The 20,487-nt window shown below is 35.8% G+C and overlaps 1 protein-coding gene across 4 annotated transcripts in view; it reads right to left on the bottom strand.

The window, feature by feature from the left end:
* The window catches only part of LOC133847537 (serine-rich adhesin for platelets), a 115,556-nt gene that overhangs the window by 70,803 nt on the left and 24,266 nt on the right, over positions 1-20,487 (bottom strand). For all 4 annotated transcript variants that reach the window (XR_009895171.1, XR_009895172.1, XM_062282667.1 and 1 more), the window contains one exon: positions 16,263-16,841. Coding sequence is in view for 2 of the 4 variants with exons in the window: in XM_062282667.1 (XP_062138651.1) it covers positions 16,263-16,616 (354 nt within the window). In the remaining 2 variants the exon portion in view is untranslated. The remainder of the gene's footprint in view (positions 1-16,262; positions 16,842-20,487) is intronic.

Consider the following 20,487-nt stretch of genomic DNA (forward strand, 5'->3'; position numbering starts at 1 on the left):
CGCTTTTCATATTTGTTAATATTTGCATTTGGTGCTCGGCGCGCAGTCAAGCGAACAATCGCATTCTGACACATACATCAACACACACACACAGACACACGGACACACATGGACACACACAAACACAAACACGCTTGTCCGACATCAACATTGAATTCCATGGGGCATGCAATAAACAATAACAAGAACAACAACAACTACACAATGTGCATGCAACATTTTAAACATTTATCTGAGCTCTTAACTCGCCGAGTGGCCGAATGAATCGCATTTCCTCCACGTCCACCTCCACCTCCACCTCCACCTCCTCCCTTTACGGTCCACTTTCCGCTTCCTTTCCCCTACAATTGCTGCATAAATGCGTGCACCACAAAGTGCAGCACACAAAGTGGTAAATGGGCATTTATTAGTCACCCGCTGGGAGCATCAAATGCAAATTCCAAATTTTATTTCGCTAATTAATTAAATAGGCCAATGTAATACCCTGGACAATGGCTAATTTTGTATTATTTTCTCCGCTTCAGAAAGATGCATTTTCATTTATACATTTCTCATTTATACACATTCAAAAGTTTAACTTCCATTAATGCTTTTTTTTATTATTTATCATATTTTATAGGACATCTTTAGTCGTTCAGATCAACTTTTGTTGTCGTTTGCTTTATTATTCGTTTGCTCGCCAATTTAGCGCAATTTGATAGTCCAACTTTATAGTTCATTGTATCAATGATGCCGTTGTTAAATTGCTCTCTAGTGGGTATGCTCGACTAGATACCAAAGTTGAGCTGGCTTATTGTAGTAATTTATAGCAATAAAATATCTTGTAAATTTGAGCTTTAATTTCAAAGAAAAAATTGAAATTTTCATTTCATTTCGCTTTGCTATTTTTGTGTTATCATTTAATACTTTGTTGAAATTTGCCTTTTGCCATTTACGAATTTAATCAATTTTGAGCGTACATGAGTGTGTGTGTGTGTGTTGGTATAAATTTTATTTAGTCAAATATTTGCATTTGCACTTTAATTAGTTGCAATTATTTTGTTGTTTTTTTTGTTGCGTCTCTTAAACAAATATTTTATTTCACAGCCCCCAAAATTGTTGGCAACATTTCCACATGTGGCTGACTCTCTTTCTCTCTCTCTATCTCTCTCTCACTCGCTCTGTCTCATGCTCTGTGTGTGTGTGTGTGTGTTACACATTTTGTGCTAATGAAGCTGTTCCTCAATGGCATATTTACCCAACCCTGATGGGATTGAGCTGGGGGCTCTGAGGTTAACTTCTAGGGGTTGTCAACGGGGGATTGGGCGGGAGCATAAAGAGTTAACAGATAGCGTGTATAGTGTGAGTTTGTGTGTGTGTGTGTGCCACAATTGTAGCATGTGGAAATTGCTGAAAGTGTGTGTACACATGGAATGTAAAATATATATACTATATAGCATATTTGGTATATGATCCACAAGATATGATTGATTCAAATACAAAAGCACTTTTGGAATTCTTTAGAGAATTTTGCAGGGCTTTTGTTTGGTTTGGTTTGCTTTGCTTTGCTTTGGTTGTAAGCCTTCCTCAACTCGGGGGAGTATTCATTTATGCTTCGGAAATTGAATGCAATGCAAATATTATGCTTAGCATCAAGCGTTGACAATGTGTTGACCACAAAAACTTGCAAATTTAAATTTAAACTCGTTTTGCGAATTTTACACTTAATTAATGAATCGACGAAATGCTGCTTGATAGACAGAAATTAAAAGACAATTAGTGCTGAGTGTTGTAGCTGCTTGCTAGAAGCTGATTGCTACCACACCCACAAAAGCTCATTGCTATGATCGATAAACGCATTTTCAATGCTTGCTTCTTATTAAATATTTTCGCTACTTCATTCTAAATGAAAATTGAATGGTTCTTCGGCAAAGTTGTAATATAATGAAGTGATTTTTCACTTTGCCATCGCATACTACAAAGTTCGAGAAATCTTAATAACAGAAATCGTAGACTTTCTTTTCGTTTCTTTAGCAAAGTTTTTTCCCGTTTTCTTTTTTTTTTTTGTTGCCTGTGCAAGTTACGCATTAAATTTGCGTGAATAAAACTTTGCATTGAAGTGAAATAATTAGATTGTTGGTTCATGTTGCCAGCTCTAGCATTAAGCTCCTTCTTGTGTCTGTCTTTCCTTGCGTTGTTCTTGTTCTTGTTTTTTTGTTGTTGCGCTTTGCTATCTTGGCAAGGAGTTGCCAGCCATTTGCCTTGATGTTTCCTTTCTTTATGGTTGCTTCTTGCCTTTCTCTCTCTCTCTCTCTCTCTCTCTGTCTCTCTGTGTTGTCTGTTGCCTCTGTCTGTGCATTCATATGTGCATTATGTCGAGTCATAATACTCTTATGAAGCTTTTTAAACGTTTGGCCACCGTTCTACCTCTCGTTCTCTTCCTCTCGTTATCTGTCACTGCTTCATTGCTGTGCTCTGCTCTGCTCTGCTCTGCTGTGCTGTGCGTTTTTTAAGTGTTTCCCCTTGTTTGCATACCCAGTGCGAAAGAACAACAACTAAGCGGGTATATTTGTACACGATTTGCATACATTTTAGAGACCATCAAAGTTTGTCTTAATAAATTTGCCTACCAAAAGCAATTCAAGTTTATTTGCAATCTCGACGCTTCGTCTATTTGATTGCTTGTAGGCTTAGAGACAGACTATAAAAGCCAATGACTTTGAGTTTTATTTGTAGTTGCCTTGGAAGTAAAAATCTTTAAGTTATAGCTTCCATTTTTCATGCATTTTGTTTTAATTTTATGAACATTTTTTGTTCTGTCATAAGTTTAATTTATAGTTTATAAATTACTTACAGAATTCTGCTCTTAATTTTGATTTCCATTTCAATTTTTTTGTTTAATACATATTTCTTCAAATTCAGTTTCAATTACAATTCATATTATTCTATTAACTTGGATAAACACTAATCTCTCAGTTGGGAAGATTCGCTGTCGAAAATTCTGGTTTAAATTTAAATATTAAATGGCAAACAAAGCGAATTTTATTCTTTTTCCTGTTGTCTTTGCATTTTGTCTGTGGTCTAAAGCACTTCGAAGTGCAGTATCAAGTGGTGCATCATTATCGTTTTACATATCTCATGTATTCTGCATGCATCTTAAACTCACACACATACTCAGATGTGAGTAGCACTTGAGTGTGCACACACACACACACACACACACATGCAATCAAATTGGAGCTGAGCAAAAAACTTGAGTTTGGTTTGTCCCTTTTACAAATTGCGCCCGAAATGCAACAACATTTGGTCATGTCGATGTCGCCGAATTGCGCTCGCAATGCATCGCAACGTGAATGGACAACCGAGTGAGCGAGCGAGCGAGAGAGAGATAGAGACAGTGGCTGGTGGGAAGCGAGAGAGTAGAAAATGTCAAAAATGGGCAAACAAAGCCATCCAATCGTCTCGTTATGGGCAACCCAAAAGCACAATAAAAGCTGCTCAATTGCTGCCCAGCTTCGGCTTTTGTCCCAATATCAACGTCAACGTCAACATCAACGTTGCCTGCTGCCTGCTGCCTGCTCCCTGCCTGGCGTCAACTTGAAAGCCACTTGCTCACTCTCTCCATCTCCATCTCCCTCTCCCTCTCCCCCCTCCTATCACTCTCTGCTCTTTTTGTGCCCCTCAGGCATTGAGCTGTGAGCTTGGGGAGCAGCGCAAAAGCTAGCTGACAACTTGGAGTGTTCACTGTAGCGGACACTGTATTTCCCACGCCCCCGCGGCATCTCTGTCATCGTCACCGTCGCCGTTGCAACGGAAATGCGCTAATTATGCGGCGCGCATTACAAAAGCAAAGCACTTGCAGCAACGCAGGACGCTTGATAAAAAGCGTAAATATGCATTGAGATAAGTGCTCCCAGTGCGACTCAAACATGCCCTGTGAAAAGTGCCAAATACTTAAGCATAGCATAGCTCAGCATTTAAATTAGTTAAATTATTATTGAAAAATCATCTCAAACATTTGAAGAATCTCAATATTCCATCTACAGGGTAGCTAGGGTAAAAAGAAAACATCTAACAGGGTAACTAGGGTAAAAAAACATATAACACGGTAACTAGGGTAAAAAGAACACATCTAACAGGGTAACTAGCTAACACGCATACCCTATTTTAATATACAGCACTTAACAATAGTCAAAGGCATGTCAACTTGTTAACATGTATACCCTACATCGCATTGTAGGGTATTGCAGCAGTTAAGCAATTAAAATAAAATAAATAAAAAGCATTGCGAACAATTTGTTAACTACAAACTAATAATTTAAATGCTATACATGTAGTACGCAAACTACCCCACTTAGGTAATCTACAGGGTATATAAACAGTCGAATGCTAGCTTTTGATTGCTTTTAGCATAAACATAAAGTAGAATGGCTTTTCAATCAAAAAACAAAAATAACTTTGTGCAAGCGCAACTACCCCGCTGCTATTGCGTTGTCTAGGGTATTTGCAAATTCAAATTCTTATTAAGTTGTGCAAAAGGCAGCAAGAAGGAAGAGGAGGAAGAAAAAGTACAACGGCGACAACAGCGGCGACATTGCTCCTTATAACAATGTCGAGCACGAGCTTTGAATAGTTTTGGCTTGTAAGCAGTGGGGATTAGCGAAGGCAGCGAAGAAGAAGAAGTAAAAGAGGAGAACGAAGAAGAAGATGAGGTGATGTGCCAGCATTGTTGTTGGCTTGCTGGTTGCTGTTAATGTTATTGTTGTTGGTCAGCGGCCGTGATTTTGCACAGCGCAAGAAAAAAAAAACCAAAAAGGTAAATAAACGAAATGAAATGAAGTAGACGATGACGAAGCCAAAAATGAAAAAAAAAAACGAGTAAAGAGAAAAGAGAAAAAGCAAAAAGAATGACGTGCAAATGCATGTGCGAGAGAGGGAGAGAGAGAGTGTGAGTCGTGTAAAAGGAGTGAGAGTGGCTGCGGGCAGGGGAAGCGGGCGGGCAACAGCGGGCGGTCAGCTTAAGTTGGCGACAATGAGAAGTGCAACATTGCTGTCCCGTTGCTGGCTTGACCCCAAAATGAGACGACCTCACAATGCAATTGCTGTTGCTGTTACTGTCGCTGCTGTTGTTGTTATTGTTGTCATCTCGCTTGCGCCAACGCAGAGCCCTTCGTTATCTTCACCATCGCATTACTTTGTATTGTTGTTGTTGCTGCTTTGCCTGCTAAAAGCAGCCTCGAGACAGCGACAGCGACAACGCGACATGCACATGACATATTTCTGCATTTGTGTGCGCAGTTTCCTCTCGCAGTCAAAACTCACACCACTCGCTACATGCATGGCAAGCCATGGCAAAGCCACCACACTCTTGTCATTTCAAAACCACCTCAGCCTACTACTGCACATTACGCCGATATTCACCACACCTCATCCCACCTCAGTCCTCACACAGAGCGCCACCTCGCTCACTTCGCCTTCTCGCTTCTCTATCGTTCTCGTTCTCGTCCTCGTCCCTTTCGCCTTCTTACACTATTTGTGTCACTTAATCCGCTGCCAGGCAGGCAGCCTTTGTTATTGTAATGCCGCTAGCTTAAAGAGCTTCGCTGACGCTTATCATTCAGCTACAGCATTTGACGTCGTCGTCGCCGTTGACGCTAACTGCGACTGCGACTGCGACGTTGCCATTGCTTGTTTTCACATGCGAAAAATGCAAAAGTTTGCGTTGCTCTGAACCATACACAAAACGAAAGAAAAAAAAAATTGGCTGAGCCGCGCGAATGAGTTTGCCGGCTCGGGAGCTCGGGGGGGGGGAGTACTAAGGGCCAGCCAAAGGCAGTTGGCGTAAAATTTTTGCAACTATTTTGTGGCAAGTTTATAACGAAATGCTGCAAATTGGTTTGGTTTAGGTTCGGCTTTGGCTTCGTTTGGTTTTTGCGCCAACGGATTGACTTTTTCCCAGGAAGTCCCTTTTATTTTTATTTTTGTTTTCTTTTTTTTTCGGTGGGAGGCAGGCTTTGTTATTGCAACACCCCTATGCTTTTTTTTTTAGAATAAATTGGGGACGCAAGAGTATGAAACATGCATACGCCATTTGGTTGTTTGCCAAAGCCCCAACAGCAGCAAATATAGATTGCAAGTCCTTGTTGTGCTTGGAATCCTATTTAAGGACTCCACACACACATACACACACATAGAATCAGAGGGAGGCAAGCTAAGCTCATCTGAATCTCACATTTTTGTGGCAACAAAACACTTATCAAACTTGCAGCTGAACTGCACTTCAATTTTACGCATTACCTTCGCTGAGAAGTAGCGCTCAACTTTTCCCCAAGTCCAAGTCTTCAAAAGTGAAACAAACTGTTTTACGATTTCGCATTCGAGAAGATTTATGAAACTTAAGCTGCTAACCTAGCATAAAATTGCCACTCAGCTGACGTGCAGCCAACTTAATGATGTTGAGCGTTGCCAGACAGCTCAGTTTTGATTTAGTCATTGGCAAAATGAAATCTTTTTAGACTGATCAATCAATTGTGAACATAAATATTTTATAAAACATAAATACGAAAAAAACAGTAAACGATTTATAAACTTAAGCTACTAACATAGCATAAAATTGCCCCTCAATTGAAATGCAGCCAACTTAATGATGTTGAGCGTTGCCAGACAGCTCAGTTTTTGGTTTAGTGAAGTGCAAAATGTAATCTCTTTAAACTGATCAATCAATTTTATTGTAAATACAAATATTTTCTCAACCTGAAATACAAAAGAACAACAGCGAATATCTAAATAATTCATACAGATTTCGCAACATCAATAAATAATAAACACATAAACATGTTTTGTCATTGTCAAACTATTCAACACATGAAACACGTATATCATATTTGATATAAAATTATGCCATGAAAAGCAATCTGTCGCACATTTTAATAAACGATGCCCACCAAAGCAGAAAGTAAAAGTTTAGACAAACTAATTGTGCATTAATTAAGTTGATTTAAAGCACAAAGCTCACACAAGTTTTGCACAATTTTGCAACAAAATTGCTTAATTGCATTTAAAACAAAAACAAAAAAATGAGTAAATTATATTTAAAAAAAAGCTGTTGACACAAAAAAAAGAGTGTGTTGAAAACTTTTTCAATTTTGTCCATGATTACGTAATGGAAATTGAAAGCAAAGCCACAGCAAGAGCCACAGCAATGACAACCGCCAACGCAGAAAAATGCTCGAAAATTTCTCGCACATTTTCGAAAATTTATTGCTTAGAAATTTGGCAATTTGAAAGCAATTTAGCATGATTCCGACTGCAAGTTGCAAACCCAAAAATGCAGCACTTGAAAAACAGGAGAAAAAAAATGTTAGAAAGGAAAGGGAAATGCACAGCGAGCGTGGGAGCGAGGAAGCGAGAGAGCGTGAGACAGAGTGAGAGGTGGAGTGCAAAATAAAAATATATAAAAAAGAAAGTTTTGCCCGCACGCATGCAAATTGAAATAGTTGGCCAAACTTGCTGCTGCACAGAGCACAAACCTTTTGGGGAGGCCAAAGCAAAGAAGAGAGAGACGAAGGAAGAGGAGGGGGAGTTAACAGCAGAGTGGGGAAGGGGAAGACTAAAGCTTTTTGGCAATTATGAACAGCAATGGGAATTTCAGCGGCAACTTCCACTTACGAGCCAACCTTATTCACCTCTTCCTCACCCCCTTTGGCCCCTGAGTTTGCCAACTCGCAAACCGTTACATAGTTCATTAATATATCAGGCTTTAATCTCCGTCTGGCAGCCGCCATCATCCGATGCTAAACAAGCGTAAAACGCTTTTTACCGGAAACTTATAAACGCAACGCGCTAATTATTTTTCGCCTTGGTCGCCCCTCCGCGCCCCCTCCACCAAAACTCTTTCGCTGCAGTCGACGCTGAAACCGAAGCCGACGTCGGCTTTGGCTTTCAGCTTCCTTTGGAGCTGGCTGCCAAGCGCCAGCATCGAGTTACTTTGCTTTTGCTTACTTGGCTTGCCCTCAGCCTTAGCTTCACCTGCACAGTGGTGTCAAATCGCTCGGTTCAACTTACTTTCATGAACTGCGAGAACATGAGACTGTTTTCCCAATCAATTAACCAAACTTGTTAAAACAATAATCAAATATGTATGTATATACAAAACACACAAATAGGTGAGAGCAATAAATCGCCAGCTCAAAAGTATGCTACAGTTTTTGCGCAAGTTTTTGCTTGAATTAAAATCGTAGCATACTTTTAAGCTGACTAATGGTAAGTTCACAAATTTATTTGATGCCACATTAATAGAGCAATTAAAATGATAAATTGTGTCAGAGAATGCGATGCAAATTCTATTCGATTCGAATTTAGCAATATTTTAATAGATATACCCACTTTAATTATTAAAATATTTTTGAGAAAGTACTGAAATTAGTTGTAAGAAAATCATTTCTAATTATGGAAATATTTTAAAGATTTATTTTGAAACTAGTTATATTAAGATCGATTCTAATTATGCCAATATTTTTGAGATTGATTTGGAAATTAGTTGTAGAAAAATCGAATTCGAATTATGAAAATATTTTGTTAAGAAAATACTGAAATTTGTTGTAATAAAATTAAGCATAAAACAACTGTGACAATCACTGTGCCATCTTAGTGAATAAAATTGTGTGCGGGTAGCAATCTGATTGTATGTTTGTGTGTGTGTGAGAAGCAAATGCAAAGTTTTTTGTGGGTCGGAAATAAGGAAAGGAATGGCAAGAAGCAGCAGAAGAATAAGAAGCAGAAATGGCTATATCGGTTGCGGAGTGTCGCGTATTAGCGCCAGGACATACAACATTTCATTTTGGGCTTAGCGTGAAGCGTTTTCTTTTTAATTTCTAGGGGAGAGAAGACAACTCGACTGAACGACTAAAGCAAAGCAATGGCGATGACTAAAGCAAATGGCGACACAGCGATAGGCAATGGCGACCGAAGTCGACTTCGACTTCGGCGTAGGCGTAGAAGTTGACGTCGGCGTTGCTGCTGCCATTTCCGCTTCCGTTTCCGCCTGCACGTACGTGGAGCACTTTGGCCTAACTGCTTGCCACATGTTGTGTGTACACACACACACACACCCGCACACACACACATACACACACACACACACACACACACACACAGATAGATAGACGGAGCTTAGGCATGCCACGAACATCAGTTCGTGTGTAGTTGTTGTCTTCTAGTTTTGTTGCCAGCTCGTTTTTGGCTCGGCTTGGCTTGCCGCTTATTGTAGTTAAGTTTTATGCCGCCATTTTCTTCCGCTTTGCGTGCTGCACGTACTTGTCCCTCCTCATCCTCATCCTCTCGCTCTCTCTCTCTCCTTCTGTCTCTTTCTTGGTTTCCTCTCGGCATCTTTGCACCTAATTCCATTTTCACTTTCTTTGATGATGCTCAATTTTTTTGCATCATTAATCTTAAGCGATTTTCAGCTTTGACGCTGACAGACGCACTCGCTCTCTCTTTCTCTCTCTCTCTCTCTCTCACTGTCTTTCTCTCTTTCTCTTTCGCTTTTTGCGACTTGCAGTTTACACTATGCAGTCCAGCATATTAAAATGTCTTGAAATATGAGGTTGACTAGCATGAAATATGATGGCATTATGCATAAAAATCATTTCATCAACTCAACGGATCTTAATGAATTCTTTGAATAACAGCGAACAGTCACGAACAACATTAACATATCTCACTCGCTCGCTCTCTTTCTCTTTCCTTAAATTTGCATTTGGTTTACATGCACTTTGCAACTTAACATTATGTAAATTAACATATTTTAACATAACCTGCAATGCGTTGACTTTCATTTTGATGCATCTTAATCAATCGCATCAGCTCTGTTTACTTTTATTCAACATCTTGCAGCTGCAATTATGTTAATATTTAATTTGTTTTATAAATTATTTTGTATGTTTAAAACAAAAATTATCTTTCATTAATGGTCCCTCACTACTTTAACATTTTTAAATTATTTAATTTATGTTGTTTGCATTTCTGTTAACGTACTTTAAAAATGTGCAACAAATTACATCTGTTTATTCATTTATATTTGTTGTATGATATAAAATTAAATTAAAATTAAAATTAAAATTAACTTAACTTTAACTTTATGTTAATTGCAATCCTGATAAAGTACGATTAATTTAAGAATGTGCAAAATATTAAATTTCTTTTATCAATTAAATTATTCACAAATAAACCAGTTGATGATAATTTGTCTAACAAATTCTAATTTTTAAAATTAAATAACTTGTGTTAAGTAAAATCCTTTAGCAGCTGTTTAAATATGTTAAGTTTCCAATGGAAAAGTTTACAGTTTTCGGAATTGTTAAGTCACTGTTAAGCTACTTAACATATCATATCATATTTTAATGTGTTTTCCATGCCATTCTAAATTATTTATTTAATTATTATAAAACCACAAAGATACTAAATAAACCAAGCGTTATATTTGGTTTATTAAGATAGTAATAAATTTAAAGTATGCCATTAAATGGTTTCAATATAAAAATCGCAGTTGCTTTGGCTGACAGTCTGGTTTATTTTGTAATCTATGGTACATTTTGAATGCAGTATTATATTAATATACCAAATATAACCTTTAGTATATTTTAGTATTTTTGTGGTATTTTAATTTAGTATAACATAGGACTAATGCAGCACTGCTTTGCCTTTAACGAATGCAGTACTATAGCACTATACCAAGTATAGTATTCGGTATTTTTTTTTGTATTTTGTGGTATATTAATTTGGTATATTATAAGAATAATATGAATACTAATTTAATCTTATTATATAGTCGAGCACCCTCGACTGTAGTATTCTTTCTTTTTAAATAAATAATAATAAATAAAAATCCATTAATTAAATTCAACTAATAAAATATAAACATCAAAATGAAGCGCAAAAAAAACAACAGCTAAAACTTTCAACACACACTTTTGGGCACTTTAACATAAATGTGAACTGAACTCCATTAGCTAATTTAACAGCCAGCTGTTACGGCAACAGTTGTTCAACTATTAAGCTGTAATCAAATTATGTTAATGCTGTCCACATGCTCTCTCTCTCTCTCTCTCTTTATTTCGACTATTAACACTTTCGGCAGCTGGCAACGTTCAGTGTTCAGTGTGTGTGTGTGTATGTGTGTTATGCATTCTCACATGGATTTGGACCCTATGAAATTTCACGCTCGATTTGCTGCTCAGTTTTGTCAGCTTAACAGCGTTCCAGCTGAACTACGTAAGTGTGTGTCCTGCGTTCTCTGTGTGTGTGTATGTGTATGTGTGTGTGTGTATGCCGCTGTCGCTGACTTTTCATAGTTTGCGCACAACAAAACAATTTCTCTCTATTTTACATTCATCTTGGAGGGTGCAGAGCTTAGTGCCCACACCGCCCCGCCCCTCATCACCCCGTCCCGTCCCGTCCGATTTGTAGATTTCAAGTCCCATAAATTTTAAGTGTCAATATATAAAAACCGCATATGTGCGGCCAGCGGCGACTGCGGCGGCAGCGAGTCGAAATTCATAAATTTTGCCATGGAACCAAATGGTAAAATAAAATGCAGCAGCTTTTCCTCTCTGCCACACACACACACACACACACATATTTTATAGTTTTCTATGTATGTGTGTGTGTATTCACATTCGTTTTCATGTCCATGCTCGTTGCATGTGGCCGGAGGGCAGTGGCACAGTGTGGCACAGAGGCCAAGCCAATGCTGCCACATGACGCCCCGGGCTCGGTGCGGATTTTATTTTATTACAAACGTAAAGTAAAACCAAGTCAGATGCCTCAACACATCACAGGATGGCATCGAACCTACCCTGGAAATCACTAAAAGACATTCTCAACTTCTTTGAAACTTAGAATTTAGTTTAGTAACAACATTAATTTGCCATTAAAGATTAACAAAATACTGTAAAACACCCTGCAAATAAGGAAATTTGTAATATACGGAAATGTGTAAAAAAAACTCTATTTTATAATTGCGAAAAAAACATATTGATATATTTAACTTATTGAAATTCATTGCGTATGCGATACTCATTTCTTTATTTTTAGGGTTTCTTACAGTATTTTTTTATGATCTTTGTAGAGACAACACTATACTCTGTAATTTATCAAGAAATTCGATTCTTATAAAAAAAACACATTCATAGCCAAACATATTAAAAAGCAAGCTAATAAAATTGCCAAGTTCATCTATTTAATTTTCATAAAAAAAAGAAAATACCCTAAAATTACAAAATAATCTTATAAACGTTTTACATTTTTTAATCGATTAAGCTAAAATTTTCCGAATATTAATTTTAAAAATTCACAATTTGAAATTTCTGAATTGATTTTGGAATAATTTTGGAATAATTTTTGTAATTCTTCATAGCCAGAAAATAAATAATTAAATGCCCTGTACTTACTAAAGACTTTTATAAAAGTTTTACATTTCTAAAATTTTCATAATTTGAATTTTAAAAATTATAAATTGTTCAATAAAACCTTGAAAATTTAAATAATTCTTGTTTTTTTCATTGTCAAAAAATATACCCTTTAATTATCTAACATTTACATTTCTAAGAGACTAAGCTGAAATTTTCAGAATGTGACCTATCCATTAAAATAAAAAAATACCCTGTAATTACTAAAGATTCGTATATAATATTTTAATATCTATAGCTTTTGTTGAAATTGAATATGAGTCATTCATAAAAAGAACTTGTAAGCCAGTAATGCAGAGGAGACATGAAATTTGTTTGATCAAAAATTAATTAATAGGTTGAAATTGGAAACCAAATCGAAAACATTTAACTACCTCTATAAGCTACCCAACTGTCATTATGTACAGAGTATAGGAACAGCAGTCAAGTTGTAAAAAGCGAGAAAAACAATATTAAATGAAATAAAACAGGAGCCACAAGGACACAGCGACAGCGACAACGACAACGACGGAATGAAGAAAACGGCGACTGCACTTAACTTCACCGGCAAATGCAATGCGAAAGGTTCTCCCAAAAAAACGGAGAAAAAAACGGGAGAAACGAAATAAAGAAATGAAGAGAAAAGCCACTTGAAGCTGGTCAGTTGGCTGGCTCAGTGTGTGTGTGTGTGTGTGTGTGTGTGTTGCAGAGATGCGGTGGCTGATGCGGTGAATGCTTTACTGTCCTCCAGACTCGCCAGACAGAAGGCAATCAAAGCGAAAGGCAGTCGCAATGAGAACAAACGAAATGTTGAGCTATCGCTTGGCTGTCAAGTATTGGCCAAATATCAGTTTGCTTCGACAATTTCGCAGTAGCAATAAAGTTTTTTCCCCCTCCTTTTTTTGCGCTGCCAAGCGACAATCGGGCTATCGACAATCGACACTGGACAATCGATATGCGCTACTCGTTAACCCCACGACGCGCGCTCGCAGTCCCCTTGACAATCAAAAACACAAGCAATTTGCTGGGTTAAAGTGGTTTATGAGGCACAACTTCATGTGAAAGTGGTTCGAATATGGCTGCGATTGTTTTTGCGTTTTTTTTTTGTATTTTTTTGGGATATGTGGTGAGTGGTTGAATGACGAGTGGTTGAATAGCTGCTGAATGGGAAGCGGCGAGCGACGAGTGGCGAGTGACGAGTGGCGAGTGGCGAGTGGATTACCGCAGCGTATTCTGCAGCTGAAATAGCTGAAATTGTGCTTGCTGCAATTTCCCAAATATATTTACAATATAAATTCCTTCATTATCACAGTTTATGGTTTCAGAGGTAAAACACACAATATTTGCATTTTGTGGCAACACAAAAAAAGACAAAAAATAGAAAATAGAATAATAAACCATTATTCAACAATCTCTGAGAAACGTTCAATACAAAAGTTAATAAATAAAATTTAAAAGAAACTCAGAATAATTTCTTAATATTATACTTATTATTATCTTAAAAAAAGAGACACAAAAATGATAAAAGATCATTTTTTGTAGCATATAAAATAAAATATAATAATAAACTATATTTCAACCAACTTAAGAAGTTTAAGAATATTGAAATAGCAAAAAGTAAATTTTAAAAAATAAATTAAATAAAAAAATATTAAAATTGAAAGAAAATTGAAGAAACTCTGAATAACTTCTTAAGACTTATAAATTGTTAAGGAAAAAACTAAATACAACAATTTCTCAATCAATTCTTAACTATAATTTTATGTAATATTGTAGTCATCTCCTTTTCAAGGCTCTCATAAATGTTCGTCAAGTCATAAGATTAATTCCATCGTTAATGTAAAACGACAAACAAAAATTTGGTGGGATTTTTCTTTTTGTTTTTGTCAAATTAAACGTTTGCTTTTGACGGAGAAAAGACAGAAGGTTGATGGTGGCAAACAAAAAAAGTTGGTCTCTAATTAAATATAACTTAAAGTCTATCAAACACAAATTAATCACTAAGAGCCACAAATTAGGATGTCGTGGGCTAAAGAACGCGCAAAAGTGGCTCCCAACAACGCCTATAAAAAAAGAAAACGAGGGGAAAAACAAAGTCAAAGTTTTTTTTCTTTTGCTTCTTTTTTTACGACTTTTCTTAGATTATTTCGCCAGCTGATTTCATTTAGCTAATCAGCTTATTGAACTTAAGGCCGAGGTGAGCTCTCGAGTTGAGAAGAAGCGCAAAACAAGAAAGAAAACCCGAAGTTGAAGTTGAAGTCAAGTGAAGTTGGCACTGGGGATTTCCTTCGAGGCTGCTTAAGAGCAGTTGCAGCAGCTGCTGCTGCTGCTTCTGCTGCTGCACAATCGCAATCTCAAATTCAATTTGTCGGATAGGTAGCCGAAAGTAAGAGAGAGAAAATCCACTGAAAAGCCAAAATCGCTGGCACTTTTGCAGCTGCGTCACCAAATTAATTAATTACACAATGAGTTTATTAAACCGCAAACGCTGCACAAAAGTGTCTTCCGAGTTAAGCGCGCACAATCAATCAGCACTCAGCAATCGATTTCTGTCATTCAGTTCACAATCTTGAGAGCTCGATCAGTTCAATTAGTCCACACGCATACATAATTAAGCGCTTTCAATACAAAACATTTGGGTGACCAAAGTTGGACAGCGCTGTGTGTGTGCACTTCAATTTGTAATTAGCACTTCAATCATCAGAACTTCAACTTCAAGCTTATGAATTTAGTCCCCACTAAAGAGAATTAGTTAATTAGCCAACCGAAATCCCCATAACTTTTACTTACTTCGGAGAACAATAAAAGTAATCTGAATGATCAATTAAGTTCTTTCACTTTAAATAGCTCAATCAAATGCAACTATGCAATCATTATTTTGGAGAAGTATGTGTGCATTAATCGGCAGGTCAATCATTACCTCAATCAATTAGAAATATTTATCAACCAGGTCCATAACCTTACAAATTTAATTGATTTTCCTATACCCAAAAGAAATCAAGTAAATAAAGTTTTCAATCATATAACAGCTCAATCATTAGTCATCTCAATCTGGAAGCTCAATAAACTGTAACTAATCAATCATTATTTTGGACAATGTATTTTCCTAGAAATTTGTGAGCTAATATATGTGCGACAATCAGCAGGTCAATCTTTGCATCAATCATATAGAAATATGTATCAATCAGATCCAAAGCTTAACAAATTTAATTGACTTATTATAAGCCCAATCGAAATCAAGTAAATAAAGAGATCAATCAAGCACCAGCTCAATCGTTACCTCAATCAAATAGGAAACATTCTTCTTAAAAATAAAATCCGCTTTTTATAGAAACCCAAAAGAAATGTATCACAATAAAAAATTTAATCAATTCAATCAATAGCTTAAGATAAACCTAATTCTAAGAAAATGTCAATCACTTGTGTTCAATCAATTAACTTGCTTGCTTAAAGGTTAGTCAACTACGTGAGACATTCTGTTCGATTCAATAAAAGTGTATCAATCATTTCGTCAATCTTCACTTTATTTAATAAACGTTATTTAATGAGCAGATTGTCCTTAGAGTCCTTAGATTGTTAAATGAACAAATGATTCACTCTGTACTGCATATCAATCAGGGCATTAATCAGTTGCAATCAATTTACAATACTTTAGTAATACTTTACTTTAGAACAATTTAATACTTGAGTAACTTGAGTAAAATACGCTGAATGGTTGCTGGCGATAGAAACGAAAATGTAAACCAATCAGGCACTTCAATCAGTGCATCAATCAATTCGCCAGCTTATTCAATCAATGCAAATAACAACAATAATAATATTGTGAAATGCACTCACCTGAGTTGGTTGTGTCGAAAACAAATCGTTCGGTTGCTCCTGTGTTGCTGTTGGCAATACATGTGGCTGTTGCTGTTGTTGTTGTTGCTGTTGCTGCTGCTGGAACTGTTGCTGGTAGTGTTGCTGCTGTTGATATTCATATTGCTGTTGCATTTGATATTGCAATTGTTGATATTTCAATTGCTGTTGCTGCTGCTGCTGGCCGCCAGAGGTCGCCTGCTGTTGCCCCTGAACAAGCAACAGCTCAAATTGACAGCAGCAATAGAAGGCAATTGCCAGCAATTGAAATGTGTTGGCAACTCGGCATCGGCGGCGGCGGCGGCAACTCCTTCTTCGTCTTGTTGTCGACGACATGTTGCCGCCTCTAAAATCAGACGCTGCTCTTGTTGTTGCTGTTGCCTTTCCGATGTCCGCTGTCCGCTGTCCTCTGTCCTCCCTCGGCTCTTATTTTGTTACAAAAGTCTGTGGCAACAACTCGAATAAGTTGTCGTCTTCGTCTTCGTCGTCTGGTTTGTTATTCTTGGCCGGTTGCGCTTCAGTTGCCACTCTGTTGCAACTTTGCTCGCAAATTGTCAGACACTGCAAGCAGACGAGAAAGAAGAAGAAGAAGAAACAAGTTAAAGAAGAAGATACTGAAGAAGAGGTAAGAAGAACGCTAGAAACAATCGCAAAAGTCACTTCAAGTTGCCAGTTTGCAGCTCTACTAAACTTGAATTGCCGCTAAGAAAACTCTCACACTCACACACACACACACACATACACACACTCACACATGTTAGAACTTTCTCCGTCATAAATAAATTCTCAATAATTATATATTGGCTTCAAGTTACTTTAACAAATGTTGTGACAATTCTTGACAACGTTAACCAATAAATCTACAACATTTCAAATTACTACACATAATAGTATAAATTATGCAAATAAAATTGTTGAAGCTTTAAATGTCCTTTAACTTCATAATTTCCTTGTATCAATTTCTGAAGAAGATATATGAAGTTATTACTAACAAAGGAAGCAAAAAGCATTACTGAAATTGTTTTTTTTTTTTAATTTACAATAAACCAACACCAACTAAATATTTAAATCACAGAAAAAATTGTTTCTTATAAAAAAATTATAATGCCTAAATCTTTTATTCAAATGACAAAGCTAAAAATTGAAATTGTTTTGAGAAGCTTTAAGAAAATGTTTGAAAAACACAAATTTTTTATATATTTATAATCATTTGAATATTATATTTTAAGTATCATTCAATACCAAATGTTTTTGAATATCATTCATATCAAAAAACATTCAGATTAATCATTATATCTGGTTCTCTCTATCGCTGCTGCTGATATACATTATTTGAGATATATGTATGTTATAATTGGAAGTGTGAGTGCGTATGGAAAATGCTGGAAAATTTCGTTGATTTAAATGTTTCATTTGTGTAATTATCGTGCAATTAAAGAGGCAATTGAAAACACACACATACACAACAATAACAACAGCAATAACAACAATTGAACGCATGGCGCGAAGAAAAGCGGAAAAACTTCACAACTGCTAAATGGAAAACTGTATAGACAACAACAACAATAACAATAACAACAACAACAACAAGAAAAGTGCACAAAAATAATGAGCAGCAGTCGTAAAGATTTTCGCTGGGCAAATTAACAGAGAAGAAGAAGCGGCAGCAAGAAGAAGCAAGAAAATTAAAAACATAAAATAAAAAAGAAATGTAATTTCAATAATTAATGCAAAATGAAGAAAAACACAAGATAAGCGAAAAATTACGAAGAAAAACAAAATCGAAAAAAAAATCGAGAAGCAGTTAAAGATGAAGCCAAAGCAAAATCAAAAGCTAAAGTCGAAGATGATGGAAAACAACAAAAAGGCGAAGACAGCAATTCAACAATTTTCACTTGTAATCAAAAGCAGTTGGAAAAATCAATTTCACTTTTCAATTAAACGTTCCAAAAACAAAATTTGACCAAGCAAAATAAAAAAAAAAGAAAATACATTTTATAATGATGATAATGCGGGACGCTAATGATGATAATGATGTTTTTTTATATTCATTTTGTTGTTGTTGTTGTTGCTGCTGCTGTGCTGTTGCTAACCGAAGCGAGGGGGCGGTGGGGCGTGGCACGGCAACGAATTGAAAATAATATGCAATAAAAAACGTCTGGAAAATTGCGCTTTGATGTTGCTGCAGCAGCAGCAGCAGAAACAGCAGACTTCAATAGCGAATCACTGGAACGTGCAACACGAGGAGGCGCCGCCAACAACAACAACACGAGGCCTGCAATTATAATAGCATCACGACAACAACAACAACAATAAACAGCAGCAGCAGCAACCAAATGTTGCCGGCAATTACAGCGCATCCAACAACATTAACACCAACAACAACGGCAATAAAATCACAAAAATTTTACTTGGGATTTTTGTTCAGCACCTCACTCTTCCCCCTCTTTATAATTCGCCCCCTTCCCCTTTCTTTCTCCTTACCGCATTGCCGCAGTGCAAATTTGCAGCGGCATATGAAAATGTGTGTAAGCTGGTAGACCTCGACTAACCTAAAGACTAGACCAGCTGATACCCAGCAAAAAAAAAAAAAAAATTAAATTAAATCAATTTTGAATAATTAATTTCGATTAAATAAATGTATTGTACCTATAATCAAAATAGAAAAGTTTAATAAATGGCAAAATAAAAAATATGTAATTTCTTTTACAATAATATATTTCGAATAAAAGAAAAAAGCACACACACAAACGTTTTTTGAAGTTGCTATAAACATAAATTATATATACTATAATTTACAGATACAAATGTTGAATGACAAAAAAAATTTTAATTAACATAAATAATTAATTTTGATTCAAAATTGTATGTTTTTTGTTTTTGTAAAAAAGTGTATTATCATTAAATAAAAAATTAATATACCAAAAAAATTGAGATGTTTTTGGTTGATTATTGTAAATTAAATATACCAAATTATACCGAAAAAATACTGAAATATATCAAAATGTATATTTTAATATAGCAAATTAATGTTCTGAAAATATTGAAATATACCTTAATGTATGTATATTTGGTATATTGATGTAAATAGAGCTCTCAAAATATATATAGTGAATATATCAACTGCGAACGCTTTTCTTATTAATATTTTATATCTCCAATTTTTATTCAAGCTGAGATTTTAAGAATATTTTAAATACATTATAAAAAAAAATAGTTTGAAATTGCTTCAAACCATTCGAAGGTTTTTAATTTGTTATACCGAAATAATATACCAGCAAAATACTGAAATATGCCAAAATATATACTTGGTATGTTGATAGTATAGAGTATGCTTTTCATATCAAAAATCTATTCACGATATGGGTAATTCCATGACGGAATTTGTCCCGTGCGAGGCTCTTTACATTGAAAATAACATAAACTGAAACAATTTTGAAAATAAGAAAAGTTTATTTTTACAGCTCTAGATAAGTACTTTAATTAGAGCTAAGAATGGTTTTGGAATTTTCTTTCTGTTTTGTTTTCTATTTCAAAAATTAACCAATTCGTACGCAAAACCAAAAAAATGAACGAAATTATATATTTTATCGGAAAACAGATCAAGTTCCTAAAATCAATCTTAGCTCTAAATATAGCGCTTATCTAGAGCTTTAAGAATAACATTCACTTATTTTTAAAATTGTTTCAGTTTATGTTATTTATATATATATATATAATTTAAGCTAAACTTTTAAGAATATATTAAGCACTCGGTATAAATGTAAAGTATGCGAAATATCTAACAGGTCAGCAGCAGTTTTCGAAAGAGTAGCTTATTGACATATAAAATATAAGTAAATATACTTTCTATGACAAAGTAGCAATATTCGACTTTAAGGTGTACACAACAATTTCTGAAATTTTAAGAGAAAATATCAAAGACGGCATCAAGCGATGGAATAAGAAATTCAATTCCAAAACAATAAAAATATAAACTATGAAATAAGTGAAGTCGAGTTACTCCAATTTGCCAATTTGCACAGGGTATAAGCACGGGAAAAATAAAAGATATTAATGCACTGGTAATATAAGAAGAACATACACACACGCGAATTTTATGCAGACATTTTATACGATTTATTTGCATGTTGCAATGCACAACAAGAAAAATGTGTGTCAGCAGAGAGAGAGAGAGAGAGAGAGAGAGAGATAGAGCTGTGCAAAT

The sequence above is a fragment of the Drosophila sulfurigaster genome, chromosome X (genome assembly GCF_023558435.1).
Source record: "Drosophila sulfurigaster albostrigata strain 15112-1811.04 chromosome X, ASM2355843v2, whole genome shotgun sequence".
NCBI classification, from domain to species: domain Eukaryota; kingdom Metazoa; phylum Arthropoda; class Insecta; order Diptera; family Drosophilidae; genus Drosophila; species Drosophila sulfurigaster.